Consider the following 12,161-nt stretch of genomic DNA (forward strand, 5'->3'; position numbering starts at 1 on the left):
CATGGGCCACTGTGAGCTGTGTCCTCCTTAAAAAAAAACAAAAACATGAAGGTTCATTTTGATTTATTATATAATATTTAACATTTACTTTTGTTAATAAAATTATTTGAGTATTCAGGCTGTTTTCTATTAATGAATGAATATCACTGAATTTTAGAACTGAAAAGAATCTAATCTAATGTATTTTACTCATTTTCTGTCTCTAGATGAGGTCGCCTGGAGCCAAGTTAACTATTATCTAGTCATGGAGTCAGACCTAGGACACCAGCCTCCTGACTCTTTAGTTGAATACCTTTCAGGACGGCATGTGTATCAGTAGCTTAGCTTTTATCACATTGAATTTGTTTTTTCCCTTAGTGTTGAAAAGCCACAGTGAAAGTAATTATTTCCATATTGTTTGTGGTAAAAATGCTCATATAAATGAAAGATCTTTGTATTAAGAGTTTATGAAACCTAATGAAAAATTTAGTCATATATACATTTTTAACTATTCATTAGTCTTTTTTTCATATCTATGAAAAAAATAACTTCTAGGATTCCTCTTTTAATTTTAATTAACAAACATGATTTAGATTGTTGCACTAATTTTTTTGTGTGTGTGTCTTTTTAAGGCTGGATTGAGTCTTCGCAAAGTAAACAGACATGTAGATTTTCCACTTATGCTTGATTTAGCACCATTCTGTTCTGCTACTTGTAAGGTACAGTATATAATTAGGATTTTTAATTGACTTGCAAATAGTATGTTTAAAAGATTCCTATAATTGTTTATTATGCCATGCCTTTCTTAACTTCCTTTTTTTTGAAAATACGCTTCTCGTCTGAAAGGGAATTTTATAGTTAGTAAAGTTAAATCAGTAACATGTGGAACATTTAACACACTGAATATGACTTTTGTCCTCTGGGAGATATTAATAGATAAAAGGTGTCCAAAGCATAAGACCTGGTGGTCATGAAGATTAAAGCCGCTTGTAAATGCTGCTAGAAGCAGATAATTGCTGAGAGAAGTGAGCAGAATTTGTGCCCTCTCCAGTTCCTTGTGAATGATATGCTTAAGTGACAGTAATTTTAGCATTTGTAGAGTTCTTTCTTTTACAAATCAATATTCTAGTGCATTGGTTTTCATTCCACTGCATGTACACTACTGAGGATAGTGTACTTGGTAGCTGAGTATAATACTTTAAAATTGCTAATACTTTAAAAATTAGCTATAGAAAGCAAACTGATTTATAATTGCTTGTACTTACATGTAAAAACTGTGTAGGTGAAATCGATGACTTTGTCTTCCTTGAGGGAACCAGCTATGGGGTAACATTGTCCTGTTCATGATTACTGGTTAACAGTCTAGGTTTTCTGGTATATAAGAGAATGCTTATTGAACTTAATATTTTCAATACATTGGTCAATCAAAACAAAAATATCTTAAATGCAATTTTTTTGTGAATCCATTCATTTGCTATGGAATACCAGCACTATCTGTCAATTATTAACAGTATTCATAGAATTTGGTAATGTGGTAAACAATGAAATTTAACAAGCTCTGTAGTAAATTTATGAAAATATATTGTTAAAAGTACCTGTTACAGAGACTTTCCAACATAGACAAAAGTAGACAGAGCCATACAATGAACCTCTAGCACCCAGCACCTAGCCCTAAGACCATAGATACCCGGCCAGTCCTGTGCCATCCAAATGCTTATTCATATACTTCCTCCTTCCATATTATTTTGAAGCAAATACTAGGCATCATTTCACTCATAAATATTTCACTATGTATTTCTAAAAAATAAGAACACTCCTACCCTTTTTAATATACCCACAATACCACTTTCACACTAAAGAAAATTAACACTTTCTTCATATCATCTAGTGTATATATTTCCAGTTGTCTCATATATGAAAACTTTTAAATGAATTAGTATCCAGATAAGGACTACACATTATGATTAAGTAATGTCTTTTAGTCACTTTTAATATGGAGGTGCCAAAAAAAATTTATACAAGTGGACACTCTGGTCAATGTTGCTCAAGCAGTAGTTCGCCGTAATCAGAAGTGTCTGGATGCTGATGGTAACCACTTTGAGCACCTCTTGTAATTGCAGAAGTCAAATGTGACTTGTATTCATCTTTTGTTATTGGTGTATATTGAGTGTTATAATTTTAATAGTTCTTTACTTTCTTAAAATGTGTATACATTTCTTTGGCTCCCTCTGTATATCGTTCCCCTCTCCCATCTCTCTCCTCTTCTCTTCCCCCCCTTGTAATTTATTTGTTGAAGAAACTGGGTCACCATTCTGGTAGTATCCCATAATTTAGATTTTTTTTTCTTTTAAATTTTATTGGGGAAGGGGAACAGGACTTTATTGGGGAACAGTGTGTACTTCCAGGATTTTTCTTCTTTGTCCAAGTCAAGTTGTTGTCCTTTCCGTCTTAGTTGTGGAGGGTGCAGCTCACCTCCAGGTCCAGTTGCCGTTGCTAGTTGCAGGGGATGCAGCCTGCCATCCCCTGTGGGAGTCGAACCGGCAACCTTGTGGTTGAGAGGACACACTCCAACCAACTGAGCCATCTGGGAGCTCAGCGGCAGCTCAGCTCAAGGTGCCGGGTTCAATCATTAGTTGCAGGGGGCGGAGCCCACCATCCCTTGCAGGACTCGAGGAGTTGAACCGGCAACCTTGTGGTTGAGAGCCCACTGGCCCATGTGGGAATTGAACCGGCAGTCTTCGGAGTTAGGAGCGTGGAGCTCCAACCACCTGAGCCACTGGGCCGGCCCTCATAATTTAGATTTTGATGATTGTTCCTCTATCCTTTTTGTTTCCTACAAATAGGTAGTTGGATAGTTGGATCTGGAGCAGCTTTTACAGATTCAAGTTTGATGTTCCTTTTTAATTTTTTTCTGGTAAGGTTATTTCATAGGGAGTATTCTATTCTTTCATCAGGTGGCACAGCATGCCAGTTATCTATCTTTTTGTGATAGCAGCCAATGATGCTCAGTGCTAGATTCATGAGTTTATTAAGAATTACACATACGATGCAATATATAGATGATCTATTATAGAATTGTACACTTGAAACATATAATTTTACTAACCAATGTCACCCCAATAAATTTAACAAAAACTGAAAAAACAAAAAAAAGAATTACAGAATGGTGATATTCTAATTGTCATTCCTTCTTTATTTATTCACTAGAATACTTTTATATAAAGAAATTCTTTTCATATATTTAGTTCCTCTATGGTGTAATTGTTGTAGAAGAGATAGGATAAATGCTCGATTCTTTCCCTGCCTCCTGTTTGTTTTTTTTTAATTTATTTTTTAAATTTATTGGGGTGACAATTGTTAGTAAAATTACATAGATTTCAGGTGTACAATTCTGTATTACATCATCTATAAATCCCATTGTGTGTTCATCACCCAGAGTCAGTTCTCCTTCCATCACCATATATTTGATCCCCCTTACCCTCATCTCCCACCCCCCACCCCCTTTACCCTCTGGTAACCACTAAACTATTGTCTGTGTCTATGAGTTTCTGTTTCTCACTTGTTTGTCTTGTTCTTTTGTTGTTTTTGGTTTATATACCACATATCAGTGAAATCACATGGTTCTCTGCTTTTTCTATCTGACTTATTTCGCTCAGCATTACACTCTCAAGATCCATCCATGTTGTCACAAATGTTCCTATATCATCTTTTCTTACCGCCGAATAGTATTCCATTGTGTATATATACCACAACTTCTTTATCCATTCATCTATCGAAGGACATTTTGGATGTTTCCATCCCTGCCTCCTCTTTAAACCAGTTTTCAGCATAATGAATTGATTTACTAGCATCCTTAGGCTGATCAATTAATTTTTCATTATGAATTCATGGATTTAAACACATTAGATATGCTTCAGTTTATTACACTACTTTTTTTTTTCTTTTTAAACTTTTAAATTTTATTTTAAATGTGTTTTTCCAGGACCCATCAGCTGCAAGTCAAATAGTTGTTTCACTCTAACTGTGGAGGGCGCAGCTCACAGTGGCCCATGTGGGGATTAAACCAGCAACCTTGTTGTTAAGAGCACCGCGCTCCAACCAACTGAGCAACCAGCCACCCCTATACTTCTCTTCTTATTCGTGTTCTAATGTATTAGTCTAATGCAGGGGTGTCCAAACTTTTTTCAACGTTTTTCACCAAGGGCCATATGCGGTAAAATACACAAACAGCCGGGCCACTCACTCGAGGTGAAGTACATATTGCCTCACCTGGTTTATTTAAGTAAACTAAATATATTTTTGGAATTTGCTGCGGGCCAATAAAAAATGGATTGCGGTCCATAGTTGGCCCATGGGCCGCAGTTTGGACACCCCTGGTCTAATGTGTCTATAGTTGGCTACTGAAAGCCACTTTAAGTTGGCTCCTGGGTTCTTTTGACATGACCCTCGTGGTTTCTCTCTGAATGATTATACTACCAACTGGATATATTCTTCACTTGTTTAATTTTTTAATTTCTATTTTTAGGGATGATTATTTTCAATTTAAATTTTTAACACTTTGTAAGCGGGCATTTTCCCGCCAAATCGCGTCGTAACGCGGGGCTTTTTTGACATTTTCTCGCCAAAATTAGACTTTCCGTAAAATATTCATATCTTTCGATCTATTTGATATTTTTCTATGAAACTTTCAGTGTTTTAGTTTAAAAAGAGGTCTCTATTTATTTACTTTGCAAATTTTTTGCCAGTTCCAACTAGAGGCGATATGACGAGTTTACTCGTTTCCCGCAAAAAATGTGTTAAAATTTTGTTTAATAATTATGTAACATTTTTATGGGCTTAAAACAACATCCATTTATTTGTTTTTTATTTTAAAAAATTCTAAAATTACAGTTGACATACAATGTTATATTGGTTTTAGGTGTACAAGATAGTGATCAGACATTTGTGTAACTTACGAAGCAATCACCCCATAAGTCTAGTGCCCATCTGACACCATACATAGTTATTATAATATTATTGACTATACTCCCTATGCTGTACCCTACCTCCCCATGACTGTTTTTATAACTGGCCATTTGCACATCTTAATCTCTTCCCCTTTTCACCCATCTGCCCACCCCCCCTCCCATCTGGCAACCACCAGTTTGTTCTCTGCATTTATGAATTTGTTTCTGTTTTGTTTTCTCATTTATTTTGTTTTTTAGATTCCATACATAAGTGAAATCATGGTATCTGGCCTTCTCTGTCTGACTTATTTCACTTAGCATAATACCCTCTAGGTCCCATCTGTGTTGTTGCAAATGGCAAGATTTCACTCTCTGTGGCTCAGTAATATTCCATTGTATATATATTTACCACTCTTGTTTATCCTTTCCTCTATTGATGGACACTTAGGTTGCTTTCATATCTTGGCTATTGTAAATAATGCTGCAGTGAACAGAGATGCGTATGTTTTTTCGAATTAGTGTTTTGGGTTTCTTTGGATAAATACCCAGAAGTGGAATTGCTGCATTATTCTTTGTCTCATTTATAGCCTTTGTTTTAAAGTCTATTTAGTCTGATACAAGTATTGCTACCCTTTGCTTCTTTGTTGTTGTTGTTTATATTTGCATGAAATACCTTTTTTCATCCTTTTATTTTCAGTCTGTGTGTGGTGTTTTCCATCTCAAATGGGTCCCTTGTAGGCAGCATGTGTACGTGTCTTGTTTTCTTACCCATTCAGCCACGCTGTGTCTTTTGATTGGAACATATAATCTATTTACATTTAAAGTAATTATTGCTAGGTATGTAGTTAATGCAATTTTATTCATGTTTTGACTTTTTTTTCCTTAAAGAAATCCCTTTAACATTTCTTGTAATACTGGTTTGGTTTGATGCACTCCTTTAGCTTTTTTTGTCTAGGAATAAATATTTGCATAGTTACAAAGTCAAATATATCAAAGGTACAAAGCAAGGTAAATTTAAACAAGTGTAGCTTTTCTCCATGTCTTTTCCACCTGTTTCCTCCCTCCCTTTATAGATGACCATTGTTAAAAATAATGTTTTTTGTATTATTTTTTTAAATATGTAAGCAGATAGATATGTATATATATGTGCATCTCCCCTCTTAAATAACCATAGTTTATAATATGTATCCTTTTTTCTACCTTATTCTTATCATTATATCCTGGAGGTCATTTTATCACAGTATGTAGAGGTAACCTGCACTCCATTTTTTAAGCAGCATAATACTCTGTTGTATAGATGCATCATACTGTGTTTCCCTGAAAATAAGACCTAGCCAGACAATCAGCTATAATGCGTCTTTTGGAGCAAATATTAATATAAGACCCGGTCTTATTTTACTATAACATAAGACCAGGTCTTTATAATCTAAAATAAAATATAATTAAATAATATAAATAATATATGTAATATAATGTAATACCGGGTCTTATATTAATTTTTGCTCCAAAAGACGCATTAGAGCTGATTGTCCGGCTAGGTCTTACTTTCAGGGAAACACGGTAATATATTCAAGCAGTCTCCAAATTATGGACATTTGGGTCTATTCCAATTTTGTGATATTACAAATAATTGTGCAGTTGGTAGTCTGGTGCATGTGTTTTTATATTTTGCTTATGTACCTGTGAGATAGAGTCCTAAAAATAGGATTGATAAATCCATGAGTAATACATATGTAATTTAGCTAGATAACATGAAATATTCCAGCATAGGGGTTGTACCCCCTTGCATTGCCATATGTAGTGTGTGTGATTATTCTTTTCCTCGTAGCCCAGCCAACAGAGGGTTTTGTCAAACTTTTGCATTTTGCCTAATATGGTGGAAAGGTGTCTCCGTATAGTTTTAATACGCATTTCTCTTATGTTAAGTACGATGTACATTTGACTTAATGTTCCTTACAATATTTCACTAAATATTACTAATTTGATTTTTTGTTTTTGTTTTTTCTAAAGAATGTAAGTGCAGGAGAGAAAGTTCTCTACGGTCTGTATGGCATAGTGGAACACAGTGGCTCAATGAGAGGCGGTCACTACACCGCATATGTGAAAGTGAGAACACCCTCCAGGAAATTATTGGAACATATCACTGGAAAGAAAAATGTACCTGGTATGCTATCCTAAGTTTACTTTATTCTTAAAAACAAATGAATTCATTCTTCCTTTTCTGGAAGAGGTAAGTTATTTCATGGATAACGCCACTGGATTCACTTTGTTAATGTTAAGTGAGAAATATGTTTAGGAGTACTTAGATAATCTTAAAGAATCTTAAATATAATAAGACTGTATGTACCCTTCTAGCTAATGTGAAGTGACACAGTTTTTCAAGGTGTTAAATCATTATGTATTGCAGTAGAGTAGCATTTTATTTAACAATCCCCAAAGTTTTTGAAGACATACCAGGTCCTCAGAATAGAGTTAGAGTTGAAAATTTGCTGACTTTGCTTATGGATCAGCAAACCAACTTTTTTTTTTCACTTTTAGTGAAAATGATTTTTTCCCTAAAATAGTAAATATTTATAGATAGCTAAATGAAATGATACTAACATTAATACTTTGATAAAGTTAGTTCATTTTGGAAGATTGTATGGCAAGAAGAAACAGACTTGCGCAGTAAGATTTAGCATTAGATAACTACAGTTTGTGATGAATGTGTTGTTTCTTATAATGTAAAGTAAGAACATACTGATTGTAAAATTCTACTTATTTTTGTTTTCTTAGGTTTGAAAGAACCTGATAGTGAATCAGCAGGCCAGTGGGTCCATGTTAGTGACACATATGTGCAGGTGGTTTCAGAATCAAGAGCACTTAGTGCACAAGCATACCTTCTTTTTTATGAAAGAATATTTTAATTATGAATTAAGGGTAATGATTGTTTAGATCACTTTTATTTAAATGCTGCAATGATAACCATAATATGCAATGTGCCTTTGTAGTCTTTTCTCTTCTGTAAGAATAGCATGTCCCTCAAATGCTCCTGAACATTTTTACCATTTTGGTGAAACCTTTTAAAGTAAATTTACTCGATGATTTCAAATTTATATTCTTAAAATAATTGTAAATACATCTTTAAAAAGAGTATTTATCCTGGAACAAAACCAGAATTTACAGTAGTAGGGGAAACCCCTTTATGATGTGGCTTATTATTGCAAGCATTCAGAAATGATGCTGGCTAAATCAGATCATTCCTTAAAACAGTGTTTCCCAATATAAGTCACATACCACCTTTCTGATCTCATATGTATATATTTGTCCCTTGTGCCATTATTTACTTATTTTTAACCTTATATTTTAGCCTTTTTTTTAACCGTAGCCCTGTTTTGAGCATATTCCACATTTTATGTGCCAGTTGTATTTTTTCTAATAAACATTAAAATAAATATATAACTATTAAAGACATATATTCCATCCATGTAGCACACCACTTAAAATCATCTCAGGGCTATCCATGGTGTATGTATAGTGCTATGTGGGAAACATTGCTCTCACATATACGTATAACTGGCATAGTGACCTGGTCATCTTGTGTTTGATTCAGCCATTTAAAAAGGTATTAATGTAAATTTAGTAATATGGGTTTACAAATAATAATTTGATTACGTAGATTATTGCTTTGCAGTTTTGAGAACTAGAAAAACAGGAAATATTTCATCAACATATTATTTGTAACCTGTTCATGGTGGAGTTAAAGATAATTTTCAAGTGATTAGCCAAGGTCAAACTATAATTATAACATGCAATAAACAATTAAAATAGAATTGTAACATGCAGAATTGGTAAATAGAAGTTATTAATCCATATGAGACCTTTGAAATATAAATTACCATATTAAAAATTTTAAATGACGAGAATTATATTCTTATTATACTTAACAGGGAAATATAACACATTTTTTAGTTCTGTAGATGGGTAAATATTAATCATGGTACTTTTGGGTTTTGAGATCACTTTTTAACGAGCATCATTAATAAGTTCAGGTGTGTTTAGCTTTTATTTTCATGGGGCATAATGTTGGAAAATATTACTCTTACTTAGACTTAAATTTTAAAAAAATAACGGCTACTTTGATGTTATTGAATCAAAACACCTAATTTCATAGTTCAAGCATCCTAATCATTAGTGCCACTGAATGATACTACAGGCAGATGCTGGATATGTGTCTAGTCCCAGATTATTCTCCACTTGGGAAGGAAGGATAAGAATAGTGGCTGGATATAATTGTGGAAATATTTACCAAGACTCTGACCCTTCTTAACATATAAGTAGATATAACATTATAAGTATATATAACATAAAACATGTTGTATATACTTATATAACATATATGGTGTATATACTTATATGTTATAGCAGTGCTGCCTTTTAATATATGGATTAATGGAATTGTGATTAGTGTTAAAGATGGTAATATTGTACAAAATGCAGAGTTTAAAAAATGTCATGGCACAAATTCTATTTTTAAGCTGTTTCAATTTCAATAGTAATATTTCTCTTGATTTTTAACAGTGAAATAATGGAGAAATGTATCTTTATAAGTTAATCTGCAAACTCAAGTTGTATGTCCTATAAGAGGTAGTTTAAGCAGTGTTTAATGTTTTCTGTTTGTTTCATGGATAGATGGACACAGAGAGAGAAAGAGAGAGAAAGGGGAGGGAAAGAAACAGGAGCATTCTTTTCTATTGCCTTTTGGCTTATCCCTTATACAGTTAAAGACAGAGCTTGTGAGTGACAGGTGAGGGCAAGAGTCAACGAAAGTGCCTCGTTCCTCTCTTCATTGATAGGATGCCAGGAAGTACACCAGTGCTGCATTTATCAAATAGGAGATTTTTGAAGCTTTATTCTGCGTATCAGTTAAGATTCACGTTTCATTGAGTGACTGATATATTATAGCTTCAGAACATTACCTCAGTAGTGAAGTACTGCAGTAGTTTTTATGCTTAACTTCACATTTATTCATTTAGTATATATTTATTGAACACCTGCTATGGGTCAGGCACTCTGCTGACACTATTTTAACCTGTTTTAAAGTGGAGAGGCCTAAATAAGCTTTAGACATTATCCCAGAAGTAACATACATATAAGATACTTTTATTTTCATTTCCATAATGTCAAATGAGCTAATTGTAAAATCTGTTTTTCTATGGCCTAGAGTTTATGAGTGCTTTTTCTGCTGGTAATGGAATAAATTTTATTTTGATACTAAGAGTTTTCTAAAGATAGCTTTTGGGATAGAGGAAGTATGTTAAATTACACATGGGTCTACATTTAAATTTGTTTTTATTTTGACAATTTCCAAAGCACATTTGCAGGGGTACTAAATTGTGAAACTATTGTAATAACAATAGTTTCCAGATGACCTCAGGAAACAGTACAAATAAGTGAGAATGTTTACAGATCCTCAAAACAATGACCAGTGTTTGGCTGAATGAATTTAAAAGTAAAACAGAGAAGTTTCACTAGCTTTATTTTGAAAGTGGTTTACAGGGTATGTCTAACCCATTTCCCCCAGTTTTTCCATATTTAAAATGATAAAATTTTGATTATGTGCCAATTATGTGACTATTTTGAACATAACCAAGTTTATGTCTATAAGATTTGTTGTTCAGTGTTCTTAAAATTGATATGAAGACCACCTTTTTGGGTGGCTAAGGAAAGTGCTAGTTGGTGTCAGTTCTAAGAGTAGTTAGTTGATACTTGTTTTCTGATTTTTAAATGTGCCAACAGAGCTATTTTACTATATAATATTTAATAGCTTTTAGCTCGCATGTATGATGATTTTACTAAATGATTTTATACAGTAGCTTAATAAAATTTCCTGAAGATTAAGCTGTGAAATTTTTCACCTTCATTTAATTTTTGTAGTATAAAGTCACATCCAGCCTACTTCATATTCATATTCATAATTTATTTGTCTGCATGTTATCTGATAAATAAGCCTACACCAAATATGTTATGTGCAATAAAACTGAGCCTTTATATATTATCTAGTGCATTAGGAAAGACTATTTTTAGATGTTTAAAATGTTCATGTAGAAATCATCGATTCAATTCTGTTTAAAAGATAGATGACTATATTTTTAGTTTTGAGTAACATTGGTTAATATATCATTCCTACTGTTTTATCTTTACTTTTTGCAGTGTTTTTAGAAAATAGCTATGTAACTTATTGAGCATTATTTTCATGTTCCTGTATAAATATGCATAATAAATACTAAATTCTTATTTACTTTGTTTCAAGATTGCTCCTGGAGTTTTTTCAGTGCACATTATTGACGGAATATTTTATCTATTAACACTGTAGTTACTTAGTTATATTGAAAATAACCTTCATATTTTATAAATTCATTATTTCAGAATAAAATATCATATAATGGGCCATTTTTACTCAGATTTCAGTATCTACCAAGGGCGAGTCTTCATCCTTTCAGATTTTTCTCAAAATGTTTGAGTTATTCAGGCAGGATAATTAGTTCATTAGGAAATATTACCTACTTGTTTTGTATTTAACCATTTGGGCTCATGTAGCTCTTTGAGATTATGATGAAAGTTATAGACCATCTCTCATTTGTTCAATAAGTATTTATTGAATACCTGCTGTGGGACAAGCATTGGGAGTACAGCACTGAACACAAGAGACAGAAATCCCTCTAAGAAGTGAGGAAATAGACATTATAGGAAGTGAAGAGTAAAGAAAAGATGTATCAAATGGTAAGTGATGTAGAGAAAAATGAAGCAACATTACCCACAGAGCCATGTGGGTATTAAAGTCCAGCGGATGACAGCTATTCTAGGGAGAAAGGTGTGATATTAGTCCTGATAGTCTCAAAGGGAAGCTATGAGTGTTGGGGCAAGAGGAGGGTTTTCATTTGGGGCCCTCTCTTCACTCCTGCTAGTGGCAATATAGAAGCTGGAAAGAAAAACCTTGACATTTATGTCTTCTCAGAAAAATATATGCACCGGACTTTTATATGTAATTTCAGAGGTTTGTGAACCCCCTGAAGACTATTTCATACATTTTAAAAGTTGTACTCAAGCAGAAATATCCAAAATGTTTGAATTCCCATAGGTATATTGATAGGATAGTTATGCTGCCAGAACAACTCCACATCTCAGTGACTTAACACAACAAAAGTCTATTTCTTTCTCACCCAAAGTCCACTGTAAGTCTGGGCAATCTGTAAA

At 33.4% G+C, this 12,161-nt stretch overlaps 1 protein-coding gene across 3 annotated transcripts in view; it reads left to right on the forward strand.

The window, feature by feature from the left end:
• USP45 (ubiquitin specific peptidase 45) overlaps positions 1-11,210 on the forward strand; it is a 66,221-nt gene extending 55,011 nt beyond the window's left edge. For 2 of the 3 annotated variants that reach the window (XM_074333330.2, XM_088795539.1), the window contains exons 16-18: positions 612-698; positions 6,936-7,089; positions 7,701-11,210. In XM_074333330.2, coding sequence (XP_074189431.1) covers positions 612-698; positions 6,936-7,089; positions 7,701-7,831 — 372 coding nt within the window. In that variant the 3' untranslated portion in view covers positions 7,832-11,210. The remainder of the gene's footprint in view (positions 1-611; positions 699-6,935; positions 7,090-7,700) is intronic. The other variant, XM_088795540.1, reaches the window with a different exon arrangement.
• The last annotated feature ends 951 nt before the right edge of the window (positions 11,211-12,161 follow it).

This window comes from Rhinolophus sinicus, chromosome 2 (genome assembly GCF_057876585.1).
Source record: "Rhinolophus sinicus isolate RSI-liver-muscle chromosome 2, RSI-T2T, whole genome shotgun sequence".
NCBI lineage: Eukaryota > Metazoa > Chordata > Mammalia > Chiroptera > Rhinolophidae > Rhinolophus > Rhinolophus sinicus.